The following is a 23,854-nucleotide window of genomic DNA, read 5'->3' as shown; positions in this document are numbered from 1 at the left end:
AGAGAAATTAAGGAGTCAATTCCATTTACAACCACAACCAGCTAATGTGTAGCTTTGGTGCCTCCCTTCCCTGTCTGGTTTCTACCCTGTCCTCGATTTCACGCTGAAAATTTTCTTGTTGTTAGGTCGGCAGCTGTGGGAATGCAGGAGGAACAATAAAATGGCCACCGGGCCACCATCTTCCAGGCCGCCCTCTTCCTCTACCCATGACTCTCCTGCCAGAAGGACATGCTGAGGACACATCACCATAAGTAAACCTCACACAGGTATTACATAAGTGATACCTATGTAAGAAACAGGAACATCAGGACTTCCCTACCCTCCAACCACCAAATACCTTACCTTATATGGCTGTGAACCTATGCCCTGTCTTAACCCAATAAAAGCTCACTCAACCCCTTTCCTGCATGACTTCCCCGACTCGAGGAACCTCGCCCGAGGGCATCTTTAATAAACGTTGCCTTTCTCCTATCTTGCCTGGTGTCGTGTGTATCTCTCCTGTAAAACCTTACACTTGTCAGCCCTTCAGTGGTTTTCAGATTTGCCATGATTTTCCCTTTCTGTTTGTGGTTGTTTTCAGCAGGAAGGTGGGTCTGATGCCCACTGGAGATGGTCCTCACCTCTTTTCTGTTTTATCTCGTGCAGTGTGTGATCACACTCAGGCCCACAGTTAAATATGATCCGTGTGGTGACATTCCAAGTTCATGGGTGCCGCTGGACTTTTTCTAAGCTATAGACCCACAGATCAAGCACCCTCTGTCTGATCTTTCCACTTGTGTGTCTCTAACCCAATATGTCTGAGATTGAGCTCCCGAATTTCTTCTTTAAAAATCTCTTAAAGATTTTCCCTTTTTCTGTAATGGCAGCTTGCAGCTTGCAACCATTTGGGAGAAACACATTGGTATTGTTGAATTTTCTCTTTCTCTCTCAATATGGATCTGATACACCAACAAATACCGCTAGCCATCAACTTCCCACCAACCCACCATGTCCACCCAGACCTGGGCACTCCCATCTCACAAGCAGGGCAACACAACAGCCCCAGAGAAGTCTGGGCTCAGTCCAGCAAGCAGGGGGTCAGGGGAAAAGCAAATCAGATCCTGTCCCTTTTCTGCTCAAGTCTTGCACTGCCCTTCACACCTGTGATACTGTGATTTATAATAAGAAATATGCACCTTTGGTCCATCCATTCCCATTTCCAGCAGGGAGCTCCTAAAAGCCTTAGAATTTACCAAGTGTTGAAAACAATTAAGGTGTCTTTTGTTATGTTAATGAGGTGACAGTTGGATAGCAGCTAAGGATGGGGGCTGATTGCTAAGGGAATGGCGCTTTGGCTGAAGGATTGGGACTTTCAGTTCTACCCTCTTGACCTCCAGGGAGGAGGAGAAAGGGGCTGGAAGTTGAATAAATCACCAATGGCCAATGATTTAAATCAGTAGATCGTTTAAAGCAGATTCTTCTTCCCAGTGTGGTGGGCCTGATCCAATCAGTTAGGACCTGCATGGAAGGAAAGTGTTGACCCTTGCACAACTAAGGGGAACTCTTCCTGTTTCACTGCTTTCCAGCTAGGACATCATTTTTTTCTGTGCCTTTGTACTTGAACTGAAACATTGGCTCTTCCTGGGTGTCAAGCCAGCTGGTCTCTGGACTAGAATTCACCATCAGATGTCCTGGGTCTCCAGCTTACCAACCACATATGTTGGGACTTGTCAACCTCCATAATCACAGAAGCAAAATCCGCACAATAGGTCTCTTTGTATATGCATAGGATGTGATCCAAGGGGTTCTGTTTGGAGAACCCTGACTAATACACCCAGAGTACAATTCAAGTTTCTACAGCAGCCTCCAGAGCTCTTCAGAAGCTGACCTAGGGTAACTAACTCCCAGACCTCCTCTCCTTCAACGTTCCCTATGGCTCACTCTGCTGTGCTGTCATCCAACCTTCTGCCAACATACCTACCCTCACTTAGGACTTCTGAGTGCACTAGTCCTTCACAATGGGTTCCTTTTGCATGGGTGCCCACAGTATCTCTCACTTTGTCCACATCTTCACTCAGATGTCACCTTCTCCATGAGGCTTGTTTTCTTTTTTTAAATTTTAGCAGTCTTTAAAGATTCCTCTTACATTTTTCTGTTTTTGGGGGGGTTCCCCTAAAATATATCACTCTCTCAGTGATAGTGCTTTTAAAATTTTTCATTAATTGTTTGTCTTCTAACTAGAGTTTCTGACTCATCTTTTCTATCCTCAGAGCTGACCCTTTGCTTTATCTCCAGCCCTAAAACAGGGCCTGGCACATGGGAGGTTCCAGGAAACATCATTTGGATGAACAAATGCTCAGTGAGTACCAGGCACTGTCCTAAGCATGCATGAACTCATTTAATGTCACACACCATTTGTAGTAGTGTCCCCATTTTGTAGATGGGCAAACTGAGGCACAGAGAGGTTAGCAGAATTTAGTAAAGTCGAGCAGGTGGTAGGCAGGGTGGTAAGTAGGTAGATGTCTGGGTTCCAACTCCATGCCCCCAACTTCCACATTCCAAATGCCCAGCTCTCAGGTCAGTTCTGCATTAACACCAAGGCCAGAGTCTTAGGCTGCCTGGGATGAGGACTATGGTGGGACTGGGGACCCAAATCCAAGAGGGCAGGAGGCCTCAGGGACACTGGTGGGAGCCATATCTCTTGTAACTATCGTGGACCAATGGATTTGTCCCTGAGAAATTCTCTCCTGACAGAGGGGTAGGCACGGCCACCTGGACCCTCAGCCTGGGAGCTTCTCCTTAGAGGCCGATCATGTGATAATGCATTTGCTCCAGATCTCTTCCAGTGCCCAGAGGCTCTGATCTCCGAGAACAGGTGGTGTTCTCTTCCCTGAGCAAACATGGGGCACAAGACGGGGCACCTGGGTGGCTCAGTCGGTGAAGTGTCTGACTTTAGCTCAGGTCATGGTCTCAGGATCCTGGGATGGAGCCCTGCGTGCAGCCATGTGTCGGACTCCCGACATATTGACCAGGAGGGGTCTGCTTCCCCCTCTCCCTGCGCCCCTCCCCGTGTTGCACTAGGAAAGTGCCGCAGTTCTGGGGCGTTATCCTCCTAGCCAAGCCTCTCACCATCTGCAAATGGCAGGGAGGCAAGACGGGTGATCTCTCAGCTCCCCCCTCCCCCGCCATGGTCCATGCTGCCCAAGTTCCCTTTGTCCCGTGACCAAAGCTCTGACACGCAGCTTCCTGTTGGGGTTTCCTTGGCCTCATTCAGGCCATTTCCTTCCCCAACAGAGGGACCTGAACGCAGGCTGGTGCAGACATGGTGCCCCTGCTGCTGCTGCCCCTGCTGTGGGGGGGTAAGTGGGCCAAGGGGGAGCGCTGGCGGGCACAGGTGGGGGTGTGCCGGAGCCACAGCTGAGCCTCGGTTTCCCCGCAGGGTCCCTGCAGGAGGACTGGGGGTACAAGCTCCAAGTGCAGGACACGGTGACGGTGCAGGAGGGTCTGTGTGTGCACTTGCCCTGCGCCTTCTTCTATCCCAGGAGCTCGTGGCCTACCCGTGAGAGGCCCTACATGTACTGGTTCCGGAGTGGGGACAGCTCCCATAACTCTCAGCTTGTGGCTACAAATGATAAAARAACAAAGGTGAAGACAGAGTTCCAGGACCGGTTCGACCTCGTCGGGAAGCCCGGGGAAAACAACTGCTCCCTGAGAATCAGAGAGGCCAGGAGGAGCGACCAGGGACTCTACAGGTTCCAAACAGAGAGAGACTATGGGAGATATGCTTACAAAGATAAGCAGCTGAACCTGCTGGTGGCAGGTATGGCAGGGGCCCCAGGAGAGCTCTGGGATGTGGAGACCCCCCTCTTAGAACAGGAGCAGGACACTGGAACATTCCCTGCTCCAGGTCTTGGGGCTGGGATGGTGGGAAGAGACATGGGGGCCCCGAGGTCAGCTTGTGCCCTGAGGCCCTGGTCCCTGTCAGGGTCACACTCTGGGTCCCCAGCTCCCTGGGGCCCAGGCACCTGCGTCTGTCCTCCTCAGCCCTGACACAGGAACCCGACATCCACTTTCCGGAGCCCCTGAAGTCCGGCTATCCCACGAACCTGACCTGTAGTCTGCGGGGAATCTGCGAAGAAGGAAGACCTCTCCGCTTCTTCTGGGTGGGGGGTGCTCTTGACTCACTGGACCCCCAGACCCTCCACTCCTCGGTGCTGACCCTCACCCCGAGGGTGCAGGACCATGGCAGCAACCTCACCTGTCAGGTGCACCTGCCAGAAGGTCAGGGCACCGTGGAAAGAACCATCAGGCTCAATGTCTCCTGTGAGTGCTGGAGGGATGGCTGGGCCCCCCAGGGCAGTGGGGACTGTGTGTGTGTGTGTGTGTGTGTGTATGTAGATGCACCTTGGGAGTGTAGGTGGGGAGTGGACAAGGACAGCATTCCCCACTTTCCCTGTGGTCCCCTGTGGTCCTCTACCCCTCCTTGGGTGCTGGGTAATCTTCCATCCTAATCTTCAGGTCTGAGGCAGGGCCTTATCTTTCCATCCCAGACGCTCCCCAGAACCTCACCATCAGCCTCCTCTCCAGCAATGTCACAGGTAGGAAAGAACCTGTCTTCTTGGGGACTGAGACCAGGCCCTGGGGTGGGAGTAGGGGGTCAGCTCCCAGCAAAGGGAAGGGGATCATAGCTTGAATGGGATCAGATAGGGGGAAAGCAAAAATAAAAATCAGCAGCCCCCTACCTCCCACAGGTGCATGCACCTGCATTCCCATGCTCCCATGCTCACGCGCGCACACACGCACACTAACTGCTCAAAGCCTGTTTCACCTCACGAGTGGCATGCCTCTGGCTTCCCGCCTACCCTGCCACCCCAGCCTCCTCCATCCTTTTTCCTGCCGCGTTCACTGAGTGAAGCCACCAAGCAGTCCAGCAGGTCCCAGTGGGACACTGAGCCTCTGCTGAAGATACGAGGCGCAGACACATGAGGTCAAACTCTTTGGGGCGTAAAGCCAGCCTTTCAGCCCTGACGGAACCAAGTCGTTGGGTCAAGGAAGGAGAGGGAAATGCCAACTGCGAAGGAGGGAGGAAGGAGACTGCCAGCCTCCCACAACTGGAGCAGGTGCTCTCTCTCCCTCTGAATCTCTCCCAAAGCCCTGAAGATTCTGGAAAAGGGCTTGACCATTCTCACCCAGGAAGGCCAGACTCTACGGCTGCTCTGTGTTGCTGATGGCAACCCCCCAGCCCAGCTGAGCTGGGTCCTAGGGGGACAGACTCTGAGCTTCTCCCAGCCCGCACACCCTGGGATCCTGGAGCTCCCTCAGATACAAATGGAGCATGAAGGAGACCTCACCTGCCAAGCTCAGAACGCACTGGGCTCCCAGCACGTCTCCCTGCATCTCTCTGTGGTCTGTGAGTGTGGGGACCCCTGGGGGCAGGCTGCCCGGGGCCTGGGGAGGAGAGACACGGCTGACCCTTCCTCTTTCTCCCGCAGACCCCCCACAACTGCTCAGCTCCTCCTGCTCCTGGGAGGGCGAGGGGCTGCGCTGTAACTGCTCCTCCCGAGCCCAGCGGGCCCCCACCCTGCGCTGGCGGCTGGGGGAGGAGCTGCTGGAGGGGAACCACAGCAACGCCTCCTGGACCGTCACCTCCAGCTCTGCCGGGCCCTGGGCCAACAGCTCCCTGAGCCTCAGCGGGCCGCTGGGCTCCGGCCTCAGACTCAGCTGCGAGGCCTGGAATGACCACGGGAAACAGAGCGCCACTGTCCTGCTGCTCCCAGGTCCGGGAGCTGTCCGGGGCAGAGGTGTAGGAGGAGGGAGTCTGGATCCTAGAAAAGAAGGTCTGGGGGTGGGGCTGGGGTCTGCACAGGGGGCGACTGGTGGGATAGGGTGCTGCTCTGTCTCCAGCCCGAGCTGGCCCTTAAGCAAGTTCTGCGAGGAGGTAGGAGAGCAAGAGACAGAGGCCTGGAAATGAGTCTCGCCACACCTCTTCCCTGCAGGGAAACCGGTGCTCCTGGCAGGAGTCGTGCCCGCAGCTCTTGGAGGTGCCGGTGCTATGGCTCTGCTGTCCCTAAGTCTGTGCCTCCTCTTCTTTTGCGTGTGAGTCATTGTCGGGGGAGGTACAGGGAGTGCGGAGAGAGGCCACTCAATCCCAGGAACGCAGAGCCGAGTAGAGTAGATCCAGGGGACATTTCTTCTGGGGGATAAGGGCTGCATGGCGATACCACTCCCACACGTTTACAGGGTACAATTCTGTGGCTTTTAGTGTATTCAGAGCTGTGCATCCATGACCACAATTCTAGGACTTTTTCATCAATCCCCAAATGAAAAAGAAACAAACCAAAGAAACCCTTTTCTCCTAGATTTTCATCCTGGCCGCATCGTCCCCCAGCGCTAGGCAACCGCCAGTCTATTTTCTGTCTCTCTGCCTTTGCCTCTTATTGTGGACATTCTGTGTTAAATGGAGTCATTTAACACGGGGTGCTTCGTGACTGACCCCGTTCACTTAGCATGTCTTCATGCTAAGGATCCGGCATGTTGTGGAATGTGTCAGTACTTGGTCCTTTAAAAAAAAAAAGATTTTCATTTATTTATTTGAGAGAGAGTGAGCACGAGTAGGGGGGAGAGGCAGAGGCAGAGGCAGAGGGAGAAACGGATTCCTCACTGAGCAGGGAGCCCAAGTGGGGCTTGATCCCTGGACCCTGGGATCATGACCTGAGCTGAAAGCAGACGCTTAAACAGCTGAGCCACCCAGGCGCCCAACCTCATCCTTTATCTCCATATGCCATTCCATTGCAAGGGTGGAGCCCATTTTCTCCCTCGTGTATTGATAGACATTTGGGTTGTTTCTACATTTGGGCTGTCACGAAGAACGCTGCTATGACTACTCGGGCCCCAGGCTTTATGTGTTAGGGGCATCTTTAGTGATGAAGTTGGGCCCGGCCCAACCTCTGCTCACCCAGGGGGACGGAGTGCTTACGTGCAGGTCAGGAAGGTCTGAGGCTGGTTCCGGGGTCTGGACGCCCTCTCACCAGGGAGTGGGCAGCCGGCCCATGTGAGCCTGAGCCGTGGCTGCAGTGTGCTGCTTTCTCCCCTTAGAGCGAAAGCCCGCAGGAAGCAAGCATCCGGGAGCCGAGAGGGCCTGGATGACGAAGATCCTGTCATGGGTACAGTGGCCTGGGTGAGTGATGCTGGCGTCCTCTAGTGCAGTTGGGGGGCTTGTTGGGCTTGTACCTTCTGAGTCCAGATGGGGCTCCCAGCATTTCCCCACCCCCTGCTCTGCTCTGGTCTCCTGGAAGGACGCCTGGGAGTTGACCTCCCTTCTGTTCTTCACCTTCATCTCCCAGACCCAGTGGCCCTCTGGTCACCTCTTGTTCCATCCCTGCTGATCGGCCTTTTCTAGACACAGCCTGATGGAACCTCTCCCAGACTCTATTGCTTTCCAGCCATTTGGGAGTTTCAACGATGTTGTTTAGAGAATCGAGTCATGTTTCTTGGTCTGATATTTAAAGTCCCTCTAGCAGTCTCCTGATGGCCACTCCAGCCTTGGTCCTGCTGTGGTCCAGCCACACTGGCTTTCTCATGGTCTCCATACACACCTGCTCCCCTACAACTTGGAGTCTTTGCATGTACAGTTCCTCCAAACTCCTGTCCCTGTTTCCACCAGACCACCTCGTGTGATTGCCCTTCCAGCTCCAGTACCAACACCGTCTGCTCAGGGAAGCTTTTGCCATCCCCCTCCCTGCCAGTGTCTGTGTGTCTCTCTCCCATAGAGAGAGCTCCGTGTCCATCCCTGTCTTGAGGGGCACCTTACACAGCATCACTGCCTTTGCCTGTCTCTGCCCTGTTGTATTTGTGACGTCTTTGCGGGCAGGGGGCTGCAGTTGTCTCTCACTCCACGTGCAACATGCCCCCTCTCACCTCTTACAAAATTGCACCCGTGTCGCTCTAAATGGAGTTATCCAAAATGTTTGATTCGTGACCAACCCCTTATTGCAGGAACAAGCATTGTTCATTTGTGCTTACTCCTTTTGTTCATGATATGATAAGCAGCTGCGACCCTACTATCCAACCGAAGACCTCAAACACTGACCCTAACTTCCATCCACTCAGGTTGCTCTGTGACCCCATACCCAGGAACCACCACTGAGTCTTTTCTTGCTAGCGTTATCCCACGGACATATGCCTGAAAGACTCACTGTTTAGTTTCATTGCTTCTGCACCAACAAAGGTCACGTTCTGTGCATTCTTCTTGGACTTGCTTTTGTAGACCCAGCACCGTGAATTACGTCCTGCAAACCATCTGTGGTGCGGGACATTGCCGCTGTTTCATTTTATGATTATGTCTAGTGCCTAAGGTCCTGTTGCTGGACATTTGAATTGTTCCAGATGTTCTGGTTCATATCTCATTGCATTCACATGCAAGAGTTTTTCTTCATTGTTAGATAAGAATTTAGTTACTAGGTGGGAGGGTATGTGAATGTTCTGATTGACCGGGTTTTCCAGAGCAAACGCATCCGTTTATACATCCATCCATGCCTATCACATGCTGTTGGTCTATAATCTCTGTAGCGCTTGGTTTTCTAATTTTTTTTTTCCATCTCACTATCTCACTCTGGTATTGACTTGCATTTCTTTGGTTGTCAATGAGGATGAAAATGTCTCTGCCTTCGCTGGTATATGAACACCTCCTCTCTAAAATGCCTGGTCCCATCAATAGCCCATTTTCCTATTGGGTGTTCGACTTTGTTATTGAGTTTATTGGAGAGTTTTATACATTTTCATACTACTTTTTCTCCATTATATGCATTGTAAATATCTTCTCCAGTGAGTAACTTGTCTTCACTTTTTAAAGGTGACCTTGATGAAGGTTAGTTCTTAATTGTAATATAACCATATTCAACAATCTCTTCCTTTCTGTTGAGTGACTTTGGGTCTCATTTAAGAAAATCTTTCTTACCCCAGGATTAGAAGGATATTCAAGTATAGTTTCTTTAAAAAAAAAAGATTTTATTGGGCACCTGGGTGGCTCTGTTGTTAAATGTCTGCTTGGTCTCAGGTCATGATCCTGGAGTCCTGGGATGGAACCCCATGTTGGGCTCCCTGTTCAGTGGGAAGCCTGCTTCTCCTTCTTCCACTACCCTTGCTTGCGCTCTCTCTCCCTGAAAAATAAATAAATAAAATCGTTTTTCTTTAAGATTTTATTCATTTATTTGACAGAGAGAGAGACAGCGAGGGAGGGAACACAAGCAAGGGGAGTGGGAGAGGGAAAAGCAGGCTTCCCGCCAAGCAGCGAGCCTGATACAGGGCTCTATCCCAGGACCCTGAGATCATGACCTGAGCTGAAGGCAGACACTTAAATGACTGAGCCATCCAGGTGTCCCCTTTATTTCATTTTTTTTTTAAGTAGACTCATGCCTAATATGGAGCTCAAACTCACAACCCTGAGACCAAGAGTCACATGCTCTACTGACTGAGCCACCCAGGCGCCCCATTGCCAATCTATTTAAACATTAGAACTAGTTTATCACATCCCAAAAAGTCCTCCTATTGGTGTTTTTACTGGAATTACATTAAATCTGTAGATCAACTTGGGAAGAATTTACTTATTTATAAATTCCGGTCTTCTTGTCCATAAAAACAGATATTAGTTTCAGTTTTTTCCAAGAAGGATGCAGAATTCCTTCAGACAGCTCTTGCAAACTTTTATTTTACTTCCTTAATAACCAGCTTTGTTAGTACTACAAATGCTATCTTTTAAAAAGTGCATTTTCTGATCATTCATCAATGATACACATAATGAAAACATTTGTTAAAAATTTGGGGTGCCTGGGTGGCTCAGTGGGTTAAGCCTCTGCCTTCAGCTCAGGTCATGATCTCAGGGTCCTGGGATGGAGCCCCACATCCGGCTCTCTGCTAAACAGGGAGCCTGCTTCACCCCCCACCCTGCCTGCCTCTCTGCCTATTTGGGATCTCTGTCTGTCAAATAAATAAATAAAATCTTAAAAAAAAAATTATGAAGCGTTAGGACATCTGGTTGGCTCAGTGGGAGGAGCATGCAACTTTTGATCTCCAGGTCATGGGTTTGAGCCCCATGTTGGGTGTAGAGATTACTAAAATAATAATAATACTAATAAACTTCAAAAAATTTATATAAAGCATTTTAGAATTTTAAAAAATTACAAATGGTGTGTCATTTAGATTCTTAGTGGTTTGGTAGCTTGAGCATTTTTAGATCTACTCATAACCCTGGTGTACCCTGGTTTTACAGAGAGATACCATCTGAAAAATTTGTGATATTCTTGTTTTTAACCCTCATGGCTAGCTGAATCAAAGTAGCTGAATTTGATGCAAATGTAATGTCAACTCATCCTTTTGGCCTTTATGTACTGCATCCTCTGCAGACATATATTTCCTCTAAGAGATTTCGTATTTCAGTAAGTGACTCAGTCTCCTGAATCAGTGGTAGGAAAGTGAGCACACTCAGACTCTGTTTTCTGGTCACAGAGGTCTGTGTCACAAGGAGTGTGGGTAGTAGGTGGTGAAAGAGTCAACAGTAGCCAGTTCCTTAATGTGTCCATGCAGCCTCTCCTTCTACTTTCTACCGTGGTGGGGCCGAACACCCCTGCAGAGTTCTTCTGGGGATCCACTGTAAATGTTCGTCTCTTCCCAGTGACACCCAGCTCTTTGGGGTGCTGGTCTGGATGCTGAGAATTGTCTTCGTTCTCTCTGTAGATGCAGCAACGCGTGAAAAGCAATTACAAATATATCGATCTTATATTCTTCCAGCTCGCTAAACTCTTGTGTTAGTTTTTTTTTAAAGATTCTATTTTTTTTAAAAGATTTTATTTATTTATTTGATAGACAGAGATCACAAGTAGGCAGAGAGGCAGGCAGAGAGAGAGGAGGAAGCAGGCTCCCTGTTGAGCAGAGAGCCTGATGTGGGGCTCAATCCCAGGACCCTGAGATCATGACCTGAGCCGAAGGCAGAGGCTTAACCCACTGAGCCACCCAGGCGCCCCTAAAGATTCTATTTTTAAGTAATCTCTACACCCATTGTGGGGCTCAGACTTACAAACCCTGAAATCAAGAGGTGCATGGTCCACCGACTGAGCCAGCCAGGCACCCCTAAGCTCCCTTGTTAGTTCTAATAATTTGTATATAGACATTGAAGTATTTTTTTGAAGATTTTTATTTATTTGTTTGACGGACAGAGATCACAAGTAGGCAGAGAGGCAGGCAGAGAGAGAGGAGGAAGCAAACTCCCCGCTGAGCAGAGAGTCCGATGTGGGGCTCAATCCCAGGACCCTGGGATCATGACCTGAGCCGAAGGCAGAGGCTTTAACCCACTGAGCCACCCAGGCACCCCGACGCTGAAGTATTTTTAACAGGTTTTAAAAAAAAATAACATGTAATATATTACTGGTTTCATAGGTACAGCTCAGTGATCCATCGGTCTTATATAACACCCAGTGCTCATTACATCCCATGTCCTCCTTAATGCCTATCACCCCCTATCACTGCATCCCCCACCCCCACTCCTCCAACAACCCTCAGTTTGTTTCCTACGATTAAGAGTCTCTTATGGTTTGTCTCCCTCTATGATTTCTTCTTGCTTTTTTCCCTCTCTTCCCCTATGATCCTCTGTTTTGTTTCTTAAATTACTCATATCAGAGAGATCATATGATAATTGTCTTTTGCTGACTTATCTTGCTTAACATAATACCCTCTAGTTCCATCTACGTCACTGCAAATGGCAAGATTTCATTTCCTTTGATGGCTGCATAGTATTCCATTGTGTATATATACTACATATTCTTTGTTCATTCATCTGTTGATGGACATCTAGGTTCTTTCCATAGTTTGGCTATTATGGACATTACTGCTATAAACATTCGGGTACATGTGCCCCTTTGGATCACTATATTTGTATCTTTAGGGTAATTACCCAGTAGTGCAACTGCTGGGTCATAGGGTAGCTCTATTTTCAACCTTTTTTAAAAAAACATTTTATTTATTTATTTGACAGAGAGAGAGATCATAAGGAGGCAGAGAGGCAGGCAGAGAGAGAAAGGGGGAAGCAGGCTCCTCACCTAGCGGAGAGCCCGATGCGGGGCTCAATCCCAGGACCCTGAGACCATGACCTGAGCTGAAGGCAGAGGCTTAACCCTCTGAGCCACCCAAGTGCCCTTATTTTCAACTTTTTGAGGAACTTCCATGCTGTTTTCTAGAGTGGCTGCACCAGCTTGCCTTCCCACCAACAGTGTAAGAGGGTTCCCCTTTCTCCACATCCTTGCCAACATCTGTCGTTTCCTGACTTGTTAATTTTAGCCATTTTGACTGGTGTGAGATGGTATCTCATTGTGGTTTTTGCTTTGTATTTCCATGATGCAAGTGATATTGAGCAATTTTTCATGTGTTTGTTGGCCATTTTAATGGGCTTTTTTTTTTTCGATTTAAAAATTATCACGGGGCACCTTCTGGCTCAGTAGGAAGAGCCTGTGACTCTTGATCTCAGTGTTGTGAGCCCACATATTTTAGAAATACTTTATCCTTTACGTTCCATTTTTTTCAATATTCCATTTTCTCCTTTCTTAAAAAGTTAATATCTCTCTTGTATCCAACAAAAAACTTTAGTGTTCTTTTATATATCTTTTGTTCTCCTTTCCCTCCACTTTCCAAGATATTGGTGCTTTTTCTAGATCTTCATTTTTCATTCTGGGTTATTATGAACATACTTAACATTTTTAAATTTGGTCTTTTAAGATACAGCCACACATTTTACTGGGGTACTTTGTCACCTTTGTACCCCAGATTTATTGCAGCATTTTCAGGTTTTGTTACTTTTATTTGAATTCTTCCTCCCAATATGCTTTTAATATGGGTTTTCTTGTGTTAAGACTTCTGAGGACTTGTGTGTTTGAAATTTTTTTTCATGCTCCTACATTTGAATTTCATTTGGCAGGATATAATTTCTAGGATCAAACTGATGTTCCTTCAATGTTTTATTTTATTATTTTATCTTATTTATCCTTTAAGGAATCTTTATACCCAACATGGGACTCAAACTTGCAGCCCCAAGATTAAGAGTCACAAGCTCTACCCACTGAGCCAGCCATGCACCCTCTTTCTTCAATGCTTTCAACACTGTACTCTCTTGTTTCTTGTACCCAGTGTCACGGTTAAGAAAGGTTATGTCTAGGGACACCTGGGTGGCTCAGGTGATTAAGTTTCTGACTCTTGATTTCAGCTCAGGTCATGATCTCAGGATCGTGACATCTAGCCCCATGTCAGGCTCTGTGCTCACTGGGGAATCTGCTTGAGATTCTCTCTCCCTCTCCTTCTGCCCCTCCCCCTGCTTGCATACATGCGCTCTGTCTCTCTCTCAAAAAAAAAAAAAAAAGGAAAAAAAAAGAAAAGGAAATTTTATGTCTTTATGAATCTTGCACATTTCTAAGCGATCCACTCATTGTCACTGGAAACTTTTACATTTTTCTCTTCAGTTTTGATATTCTTTTTTTTTTTTAAGATTTTGTTTGTTTATTTGACACACACACAGAGAAAGAGCACAGAGGGCCCACACAAGCTGGGGGAGTGACAGGCAGAGAGAGAGGGAGAAGCAGGCTCCCGAGCAAAGAGCCAGATGTGGGGGCTTGATCCCAGGACCCTGAGATCATGACCCGAACTGAAGTCAGTCGCTTAACCCACTGAGCCACCCAGGCGCCCCCAGTTTTGGTATTCTTAAGATTTACTGTGCTGTATTAGGGTATGTGGTTTCCCTGCTCTTTAAATTTTTTTTTAAATTTTTTATTATTTTTTTAAGATTTTATTTATTTGACAGAGATCACAAGTAGGCAGAGAAGCAGGCAGAGAGAGAGGAGGAAGCAGGCTCCCCACTGAGCAGAGAGCCCTATGTGGGGTTCGAGGGATCATGACCCGAGCCGAAGGCATGGCTTTAACCCACTGAGCCATCCAGGTGCCCCTCCCCTGCTCTTTTTAAAATCTTCCATTTGTGGGGCCCTTTTCAGCTGCGTTGGTTTATCTTTCTTCAATTCTGGGAATTTAATCTTTATTTTGTCCGAGTATTTCCTCCCCTTTTTATTTCCAATAACACAACAGAATTCATTTTGTTCCTGGCTCTGCTGGTGACTAGAGGGCAAGTTACTTTACCTTCCCCCACCTCAGTCTCCCTAATCTGTAAAATGGGGGAAATCAGTATCCTTCACACTGTGGGGATTAAACTGATTAGTAAGCCTTCAATATGGCCTAATCAGTCGTAGCATTACAGAATTTTATTTTATTTTTTTAAAGATTTTATTTATTTATTTATTTGAGGGAGAGCATGAGTCGGGGGAGGGACAAAGGAAGAAGCAGGATCTCTGCTGAGCAGGGAACCCGATGCAAGACTCAGTCCTGGGACTGGGACCCTGGGATCATGACCTGAGCCGAAGGCAGATGCTTAACCGACTGAGCCACCCAGGCTCCCCAGCATTACAGGATTTTAAATGAATGAGTGAAGCGTTGGATTCATAGGAAGTGTGTGTGAATAGGTGGATGAATGAATGAATGAATAAATGTCCCATTATCCCATACTTGCCTTATTTCTTCTCTGACTCCCTTGTTCCTCCTTTCTTCAGGGTTCCAGGCAAAAGTCCTGTCCAGACAGCCCCCCAACCCAAGCAACCCCTGCTGGGGATGCCCCTCCCTCAGGGGAGCAACAGGAGCTCCATTACGCCTCCTTCAGCTTTCAAGGGATGAAGCTGAGGGAGCCTAAGGATGAGGAGAGCGCCAGCGCCAGCGAGTACTCAGAGATCAAGACAAATGAGGACGGCTTAGAGCTTGGGGCTGGCCCGAGGAATCGCAGCTCCTAGGGCAGAGGAGAAGTCAGGCACTAATCAGCAAAGCATGTGGACCCCTGTGGCAATATGAACAGGAAGGACTGGCCGAGCGTCACCAGGTAGAGCCGACTTGGGCTCTCATGTAGGCTGCCAAGGAAGTCCTTCACCTTTCTGTGCCTCAGTTTCCCGTTCTGTAAATCAGAGATCGCGCATTCTGCCTCAGAGGTGGTTGTGGACATTAAAGAAATTAACACACAGAAATCAACCAACAAAAGTCCCGTCTCAACTGCCTTACCTGTGCTCAGTACCTACTGCTCTCTCTTCTTTGGACAGAAAAATAATTGGCAAGTTACCCTGGGGCTCGGGATGACCAGGCCCGGAGCACAGCGTAGTGACCTGCTGGTGTCATTCTCCTTCCCAGAGCTCTTCAGAGCCCCCCCAGGGAAAGAAAGACCAGTCGCTCAGCCTGGTGTTTGCTTCATGACATATGTGCCTCTTATCATCTCTGTGGAGTCTTCTCCTCATCCCACTTGTACCTGTCAATTCTTCCAGCACATTCCTTCACCTCCTGACCTCCAGTCCCTTCCCTGTCTCACGGATGGGCCCCACAGCGATGTGTCCAGCAGCCAGAGAGCTGACCCCGGGTCTCCTGCACAACCGCCTTCAAGGCTCCCTAGCCTTAGACAATACATCACGAGCATTGGCTGCCCCCGGCTTTTAAAGTCCATCACGCCCTCCCTGCTAGCTACTGTTGGAAAAGAAACCACAGACGCGAAGTGGAGACACTTGCCCCCACAACTGAGCAAACCAAGAGTAGCAGCAGTCTCAACCTCTCCCAGAAATGTGGCCTTTCAACAGAGGATCTGAAATTTCCTAATCAGCCCTGAGGAGGTCACCAGCTGGGTGAGAGCTTCCCCCCAAAAATGGCCCGACCTGAAAAAAAAAATCTTTTCTTTTGATAATAACTCCCTTGCCCCACCCTCCTGCCTATAAAAACTTTCCCCTACGTGCAGCCCCTCAGAGTGCCTGTCTCTTTACGGGATGGGATGCTGCCTGATTCAGGAGTCATTGAATAAAGCCAATTACATTCTCAGATTTACTCGGTGGAATTTTTGTTCCTTGGCCCCGCTCATCTGCACTTCTCTCTGCTTTCTTCCTTACAACCTCTGTGTTGTTCCAGCCCATGGCTGTGCAGTTTGAGATCCCTCCCCTGGAGGCCCTGCCTCTTCGTTTCACCTGGTGTCCAGGGGCTTGTCCTTCGCCCCTGAGTCCTTGCACGCACTGCGGCTCGAGCCTGGAAGAAAGAGCTCATTCTCGCCTCTCCTGTAAAGTTGAACTAACTTGTTATTTTTTTTTTTCTCAAGAAAGCACTAAAATGAAAGCTGCTGAAACTTCCCCAGCAGCACTGTCATGCCAGTGCCCAATGAGCTTTTCTGAGCTTTCCTGATCGTTAAGTGCCTGACATTAAGCTTTTAATTAAGGTACAAAATGGAAATTTTTCTAGAAGGAGGTAGGGCAAGAAAGTTATAGCACGAGAAAAGGATTGGTCCAGGCTAGGCTGCTTTCTCTTGTGTGGAGAGGTGAAGGTAAGGGGTGTCTGCCTAAGATTACCTCATCTTCCTTTGGGGGATGGAGGAGCCCTTGTGGCAGACTCTTTGGCGCTGATCAGAAAATTCCTGACTGACCAGCTAGGACTGCGTCTCTGGGGAATGACAGAGGATGTCAACCAGCTCCACTTTGACCTCAGTCTGTACTTTTTTTTTTGAAGTAGTCTCCATGCCCAGCGTGAAGCCCAGCCTGGGGCTTGAACTCATCACGCTGAGATCAAGACCTGAGCTGAGGTCAAGAATTGGACCCTTCACGAGACTGAGCCATGCAGGTGCTGCCTTAGTCTGTACTTTCTAATTGATTAAGTTCTTCATTCCAGCTTATCTCTGAACTCAGGCAAGAGACCTTGGAGGAGCGGGGAGCATCTGCGATGGGAAGTGAAACTACCCCCTCAACCAATAAGCACTGCCTTGAGCCAGCGAGACCCAGTAGGTCTGACCCCAAGACAACCATCCACCAGACCTATCCTGCCTAACAGCATGCCCCACCGCTCTTCCTCACGTACTTTCTTTTCTTTTTTTTTATTTTTAATTTTTATTGTATTTTTAAAAGATTTTATTTATCTGACTTAGAGAAAGCAAGAGCGGGAACATAAGCAGGGGGAACTGGAGAGGGAGAAGCAGGGTCCCTGCCGAGCAGGGAGTCTGACGTGGGGCTCGATCCCAGGATGTTGGGATCATGATCTGAGCCGAAGGCAGATGCCTAACAACTGACCCACCCAGGCTCCCCTTTCTTTCTTTCTTTTTTTTTTTTTTTTTAAGAGAGAGCACGAGTGTGTGCGAGGGATGGGAGTGGGGAGGGAGGGGCAGAGAGAGAGAGAATCTCAAGCTGACTCTGTGCTGAGCGTGGAGCCCGATGTGGGGCTCAATCGGACAACCCTGAGATCATAACCTGAGCTGAGATCATAACCTGAGCTGAAAACAAGTCGGACACTTAACCGACTGAGCCACCCCGGCGCTGCCCACATTTTCCTCATATAAACTTAGGAAGATTTTCAGCACTCTGAAGACAGTCTTGGAGACGTTAGTCCACTGTGGTCCCAGTGTTGGCCTCCCTGGAGTAAAGTCCTGCCTTGTTTCACCACCGCTTGTGTCTCTATCTTTGGAGTGGCTGAACCCATCTGTCTGGGACTCCTGGAGCCAGCTGCTCCTGCACTCCTGAGCCCTGATGATAGGAGACTGAAACTGCAGTTAGGTTTTGTGTTAAGTCCCAGTTTGGGATTTGGCCTAAATGACACTATTTTTTTTAATTCCAGTATAGTTAATGTCATATTAGTTTCAGCTGTACAGTACAATGATTCAGCAGTTCTGTACATTACTCAGTGCTCATCGTGGTACACGTACTCTTAATCCCCTTCTCCTATTTCACCCATCCCCCCACCTAATGCCACTCCCTTCAGTTCTCCATAGTTAAGAGTCTGTTGGTTTGTCTCTTTTTTCTTTGTTCATTTGTTTTGTTTCTCAAATTTCACATACGAGTGAAATCATATGGCATTTGTCTTTCCCTGACTTATTTCACTTAGCGTTGTACTTTCCAGTTCTATACATGTTGTTGCAAAAGGCAAGATTTCATTCCTGTGTATGGCTAATGTTGGGTCCCCCCCAAAATTGGGTACCCCAATAATGGGTCCGTGATTAAAGGAGCGAGACTAATGCAAAGCGAAGGTCAAGCAAAGCTTTATTTCGCGCCAAGCATCAGGAATCATACCGACCGTCAAACAACCTGGTCGGGGCCGCCCCTCCAGAGAGGACGACCCCTCCCTGCTTTCCAGGCTAACTTTTATAGAGCAAAGGCCATGCGGTTGGGCCTGGCCACACACAGGTGGCCAATGAGATTGTAACACACGCAGGAAACTCCACAGTGATGCTAGGTGACCAACTGAATTACAATTTACCCTAGTCGACATTTGAACCAGCCTATCACACCTTGGTTAGGATTGGCGCCAAAAGGCTCCCAAAGGGCGGGGGCCCATACTCCTTGGTAGCTAGGAGACAGTATGGGCCCCCCGCTGATTGAATGCCTCCACCTGGCCTGACCCACCCTTGGACTTGGACTTTGTTACCTGGGACTGCTTAAAGGTCAATTTAAGCTTTACAGCAAAATGGCAGTTCAACCGGGGTGGGCTGCTCTGGCTGAATAGGTCCTTACACTAATATTCCACTGCGTTGCAATATTATTGGAAGATTATTAGAAGATTATGGCTAATATCCCATATCTTCTTTATCCATTCACCTACCAGTGGACACTTTGGCTGCTTCCATAATTTGGCTATTGTAAATAATAGCCAAATTATTATGATGTAAGTAATGCTGCAGTAAACGTAGGTAAATTCCAAAACATATACCTTTTGGATTTAGTGTTTTTGTATTCTTGGGGTAAATACTCAGTGCGATTACGGATACCGCGGTAGTTCTATTTTTAGCTTTTTGAGGAGACTCCAAACCGTTCTGCACAGTGGCTGCACCAGCTTGCATTCCTACCAACAGTGCAGGAGGGTTCCTTTTTCTCCACAGCCTCTCCAACACTTGTTGTTTCTTGGCTTTGCTTTTGTTTTGTTTTAGTTTATTTTGTTTTAGGAGCACCTCGATGGCTCAGTCGGTTAAGCCTCTGTCTTTGGCTCAGGTTGTCCTGTCCTGTCTTGTCCCTGGGGTCCTGGGATAGAGCCCCAAATTAGGCTTCCTGTTCAGGGGGGAGCCTGCTTCTCCCTCTCCTCCTTGCTCATTCTCTCTCTCTGTCTCTCAAGTAAATAAATAAAACCTCTGGGGAGGAAGTTTATTTTGTTTTAGTTATCTCTACAGCCAACATGGGGCTCAAACTCACATGCTCTTCTGACTGAGCCAGCCAGATTTTATGTTTTTGATTTTAGCCATTCTGACAGGTAGAAGATGATACGAGGGTTTTTTTTTTTCTTAAGATTTTATTTTTACGTAATCTCTACACCCAAACTGGAGATCAAACTCACAAACCTGAGATCAGGAGCTGCATGTTCCACAAACTGAGCCAGGCAGGTGTCCCAGAGGTGTTTTGCCTTTTTTTTTTAAACAAATTCCTGCACATTCTTCCTGCTCATGCACAGCTTTGCCACTTCCAGCCGGCGACGGAAGAAGAATTAGGCACAAACAAGTCAGCTGCAAGAGATTGGGAGCAGGGGACAACCCTCGAAAAGGACTGCTGCCACCAGCAACTCCACAGTCTCACTTTTATTAGATAGAAACAACAGCCAACAGAAGGACCGATGAAGGTCAGATGTTAGTCTGGGCTTGCGGACAAGCGAGGAGGAGGACAAAGTTTATAGTTAACCAAGCACATTCAAAGGACTCATCTAACTAACAACGGGCGCTTCTGGGAAGAGAAAGGAGCAATCACGGAAAAGGGAAGCATGCGGTTTTGGTTCCTCCCTGAGCTGACCGGGCGTTCCCGGGTGCTCGGCTTCCCTGAAGCAGGCGGCATTCTGCCCGGGGCGGGCTGGGCATTCCTGGGTGCTCGGCTTCTGTGAAGGGGCAGCCTCCCACCACGAGCGAGCTGGGGCATCCCTAGCTGCCCAGCTTCACGGTCGTATATCGTCCTCCCCAAAGACCTGTTGCCGGTATATGTATTTCTTAAGGCCACATCTAAATGTGCTTGGCAACTAGTAAAATCCTCCAAGGGTTACAATTTAAGTAACAAATTGTTCGGAGGGGCAGCAACACAGCTTCTTCCCCAGTCCCCTGCTTCTCCATAGCTGGCCTAAAAACTACCCTCTCTGTAGGTCACACTGAGATCGTAATTCTTAGTGGTGGCCTGATAAGCTTGGTAGCTTCCCTAACATATGAAGTTCTCTAGGGAACTTCCTCTTCTAGGGACATTCCGGTTGCAAATGCAAAGTGAAATCCACTGTTAATACTTGTGAGCATGTTGCATGTTCATTAGCAGCAGAGTCTCCTGGACCAGTTGGAAGATGGCATAGGGGCTGGTCCTTGGAGACATGATGTTGATTCCTTTAGACTCCTCCTCCTATGGAGATCGCTCCTGCTGTCTGTGGCTGCCATCAGTCCTGGACTACTGTCAGATAGTCCTTATCTGATAAGATAAGTCCTATCCCTTACAAATAAGACACCTCCCCACTGTGCATCATCTCCTTTTCTAGGACCAGAGTGCCATGGATTAAGGTATCCCTCTCTATGGCCTCAAGCATGTGTGGGTCACGAGTCCAGCCTCCAAATATTCATCAACGATGTGAGACCCTGTGATGGTTGCTTACCACTTCGAGTCTCATTTCCCACTCTGCCAGATGGGAATTGTTAGCCAGTCCTCTCTAGGGGTGGTCGTGAAAGTTCAGTGGGGGCAATGTGCAGAAAGGCACAGTCCTGAGCCTGGCACAGGAGGAGCTCCAGTGAACACCCACCTCTTTCCTATCCTCTACTTGAGGGGAGATCTGGGCACAGACTTGCTAGTAAGTGTGGTCCAGGATGCCTGTGTGGCTCAGTCGTTAAGCATCTGCCTTCAGCTTAGGGCATGATTCTGGGGTCCTGGGATCAGGTCCCCTGTCAGACTCCCTGCTCAGCGGGGAGCCTGCTTCTCCCTCTCCCTCTGCTGCTCTCCTCTGCTGTCGTGGGCATGTTCTCTCTCTTTCTCTCTCAAATAAATAAATAAAATCTTTAAAAAAATACTTTGGGTCAAAGGCCAGCAGCATGAGCATAATCTGGAACCTCACAGAAGACCTTGTTCCTCCTTATCTCTTCACCAGGCTTGCACCACAAGGTCCAAAGAATGTTAGGGCAACAAGAGGGCTGAAGGGAAAAGCAGAGATGAGCCCAGCCCACTCCCACCACTTCTTCTGGATCCTCCTTGCCAGGAGGGACCCAGCCTTTCGGAAACCGCTCCGACTTAGGTGCCCTGCTGGCCTAGAGCTCGGGAACTTGTGCCTGTGGATTGGGGTCCTTGGCAGAGTTGGGGGGTCCTGAACTCACCCAGCTTTGCTCCAGAACCACGGACAGCGCCAACCCTTGGGCGGGGAGGTCTCCAGGTCTGGCATTGTAGGTGGAGCGCCCCCTGGAGGCAGATCCCTGAGCTGTCTCAGATGCAGACAGGAGGGCTGGGGAATGGGACTGGTGTGATACTCTGTCCTAGGGGCAGAGGTACTGGCCAAGCGTCCCCTTTTCCTCTGAGAACCTCCTCATCCTGGGGGCTTATTTAACGTCATAGACAAAATGCACTTCTCACAGAACACGGGATGCCTTGCCCCCAGTGCTGACTCTGCCTTCACGCCCTCCAGAAAACCTTCTCTGGGTCCCATTGCTCCCCTTCTTCCCCTCACTTTCCATGTGTTGATATTTGCTTGTGCTTTTTTAAAAAAAATTTATTTATTTGTCATAGAGAGCACAAGCAGGGGGAGCAGTAGGCAGAGGGAGACGGCGGCTCCCTGCTGAGCAGGGATCCTGATGTGGGACTTGATCCCAGGACCCAGGGATCATGACCTGAGCTGAAGGCAGATGCTTAACCAACTGAGCTACCCAGGTGTCCCTGCTCCTGCTTTTAATCCCTTCCTTGTAGCGCCAAGGAACTCGATGACAGCATGATTTGTGATCCTGCTCTGTGCCTAGTGCCATGGTGAGCTCTGATTCAGCTCCGTTGAAGGAATGAAGCATCAGAAGTCAGGCTGAGATCTTATGTTGGGAGCTGATGGGTCACAGAGATAAATTCTAAGTTTTCCTTCATTTTATATGAAAGGTAAATATTCAGGTCTCAGTCAGGCCTCGAGATCGGGGGAAACAGGGGTGGGTAAGGAGGGAAGATCCAGTAAGTACCAGAGGAAGCCTCATGGAGCTAAAGGAAATGCTGAGGTTAGGACTCATTCTGAAGATGAGTGACTTGTAGGGCCCCAGGGAAACCCAAGAACGAGCCACACACAGGTCCTGAGTTCATATTGACACCATAAACCTGCAAACATCACAGGCAAGTCTGGGGCCGGAGCCAGGGCCCCAGATCTCAGTTCTAGTGGTGGGTGGGCCCTAGGGATCCCTGCAGATGAACCTGGGTTCAGCCTTGCTTTCTGGAGGCTTCGTGTCTGACCAAGTCTGGGCTAAGAGCCAGAATGCAGAAAAGATTCAGTTTCAGGTAAGTCCTGGCCCCCAGACGCTCCTGCTCTGAGAGAGTGGTCCAAGAATCCTGAGTGGACAGGGATACCCCGCATCCATATTCTGAGGTGGGGGGGGCGGAATGAACTTGGGATGAGGCAACCTGAGTGGGGAGTGCAAGGGGAGGGGCCCCGTGACAGGTTACACCTGTTCTGCAGTGAAAAGAGCTCAGCTTTTTCCTCCCGGGTCGTCACTGGGGAGAAGGGTCCCAGAGGGGGCAGGAGGGGAAAGAGAGAGCATCATCCGTCCACAGCTCACCTGAAGTACAGGTGCGTGTGGGGGGAGGGAGCATGTCAGAGTTTACAGAGAAGTGCAGCTGCCAACATGGGAGCCCAAAGTGGGAGCTTCCAGAAAGTTCTCTGAGCAGCCGTTGCCTCTGTGGGCACCTGGCCAGGTGGGTGGTAGTGGGCTTGAGGCTGGTGTTGGTCATCAGGGAAGAGAGCCTGCACGGGGAGTGAGACAGTGAACTGCCCCACACGCTACATACAGTTTTATACTTGTCTACATTAGGAGCGAAGTCTTGTATTGGTGATTTGATCCTGTCTGGTGTTTTTAAAAAATGCAATCCGATTCAACAATGAAATTTTCCATTTTATTGTCTATTTTCTTAAGCATGGTGATAACGGTTCCAGTCCACACCGAAAACTTCTCCATCAAGATCACCCGTGGTCATGTCTATGCTGTTTTTCTCTCCGTATGCCATCATTTTTTCCTTTCCCCTGGCAGATTTTTAAATCGAAAGTCAGGTCTTTTGTATGAAAATTGCAGAGATTTCCTGAGGCTTGGGTGGCTATCTTCCCCCCCTGGATTCTAGAAGTCTCTAGAACAGCTCTGCAAAAGGGAAGGTTCTGTGACAATGGGAAGAATGTGTCTGCATGGCTTTGTATGGCAGCCACCGGCTGTGTGTGGCTGTGGAGCACTTGACATGGGTTTAGTGTAACCAAAGAACTGTGTTTTGAATTAAATAAAAATTTTTAAAAGATGTATTTCAGAGAGAGAGAGAGAGAGACCCTCTCCCAGCGCACATAAGTGGGGGAGAGGATCAGAGGGATAGAGAGAGAAGGGAAGCAGACTCCCTGCTGAGCACGGAGTCCTACATGAGGCTCCATCCCAGGACCCTGAGATCATGACCTGAGCTGAAAGCAAGAGCCCCTAAATTCAATTTTAATCAACATAAGGGTAAATAGGCTCAGCAGCTAGGGCTACCCCTGCTTCTGCTTTCTGACAAGCAAAGTAGGGACCTTCTTCACCGGTCTGGGATTGAGTGTGCTTGAAGCTAGGTTCTGGTGTTTTTGTGGATGGGTCTATTTCTAGGTG

General features: G+C 48.9%; 1 protein-coding gene across 1 annotated transcript; it reads left to right on the top strand.

The window, feature by feature from the left end:
• Nucleotides 1-3,274: 3,274 nt before the first annotated feature.
• Nucleotides 3,275-15,074, top strand: LOC116856155 (sialic acid-binding Ig-like lectin 5). The gene is made up of 9 exons (XM_032839430.1): nucleotides 3,275-3,338; nucleotides 3,419-3,799; nucleotides 4,024-4,302; nucleotides 4,530-4,577; nucleotides 5,132-5,389; nucleotides 5,472-5,756; nucleotides 5,976-6,075; nucleotides 7,075-7,156; nucleotides 14,613-15,074. The coding sequence occupies exons 1-9, from the start codon at nucleotides 3,302-3,304 to the stop codon at nucleotides 14,844-14,846; spliced, it is 1,704 nt and encodes a 567-aa protein (XP_032695321.1). The 5' UTR covers nucleotides 3,275-3,301; the 3' UTR covers nucleotides 14,847-15,074.
• The last annotated feature ends 8,780 nt before the right edge of the window (nucleotides 15,075-23,854 follow it).

Source organism: Lontra canadensis, unplaced genomic scaffold (assembly GCF_010015895.1).
Source record: "Lontra canadensis isolate GAN:19392208 unplaced genomic scaffold, GSC_riverotter_1.0 scaffold107, whole genome shotgun sequence".
NCBI classification, from domain to species: domain Eukaryota; kingdom Metazoa; phylum Chordata; class Mammalia; order Carnivora; family Mustelidae; genus Lontra; species Lontra canadensis.
Note: the sequence above shows the minus strand (reverse complement) of the source record. Positions and strands in the feature narration are given on the sequence as shown.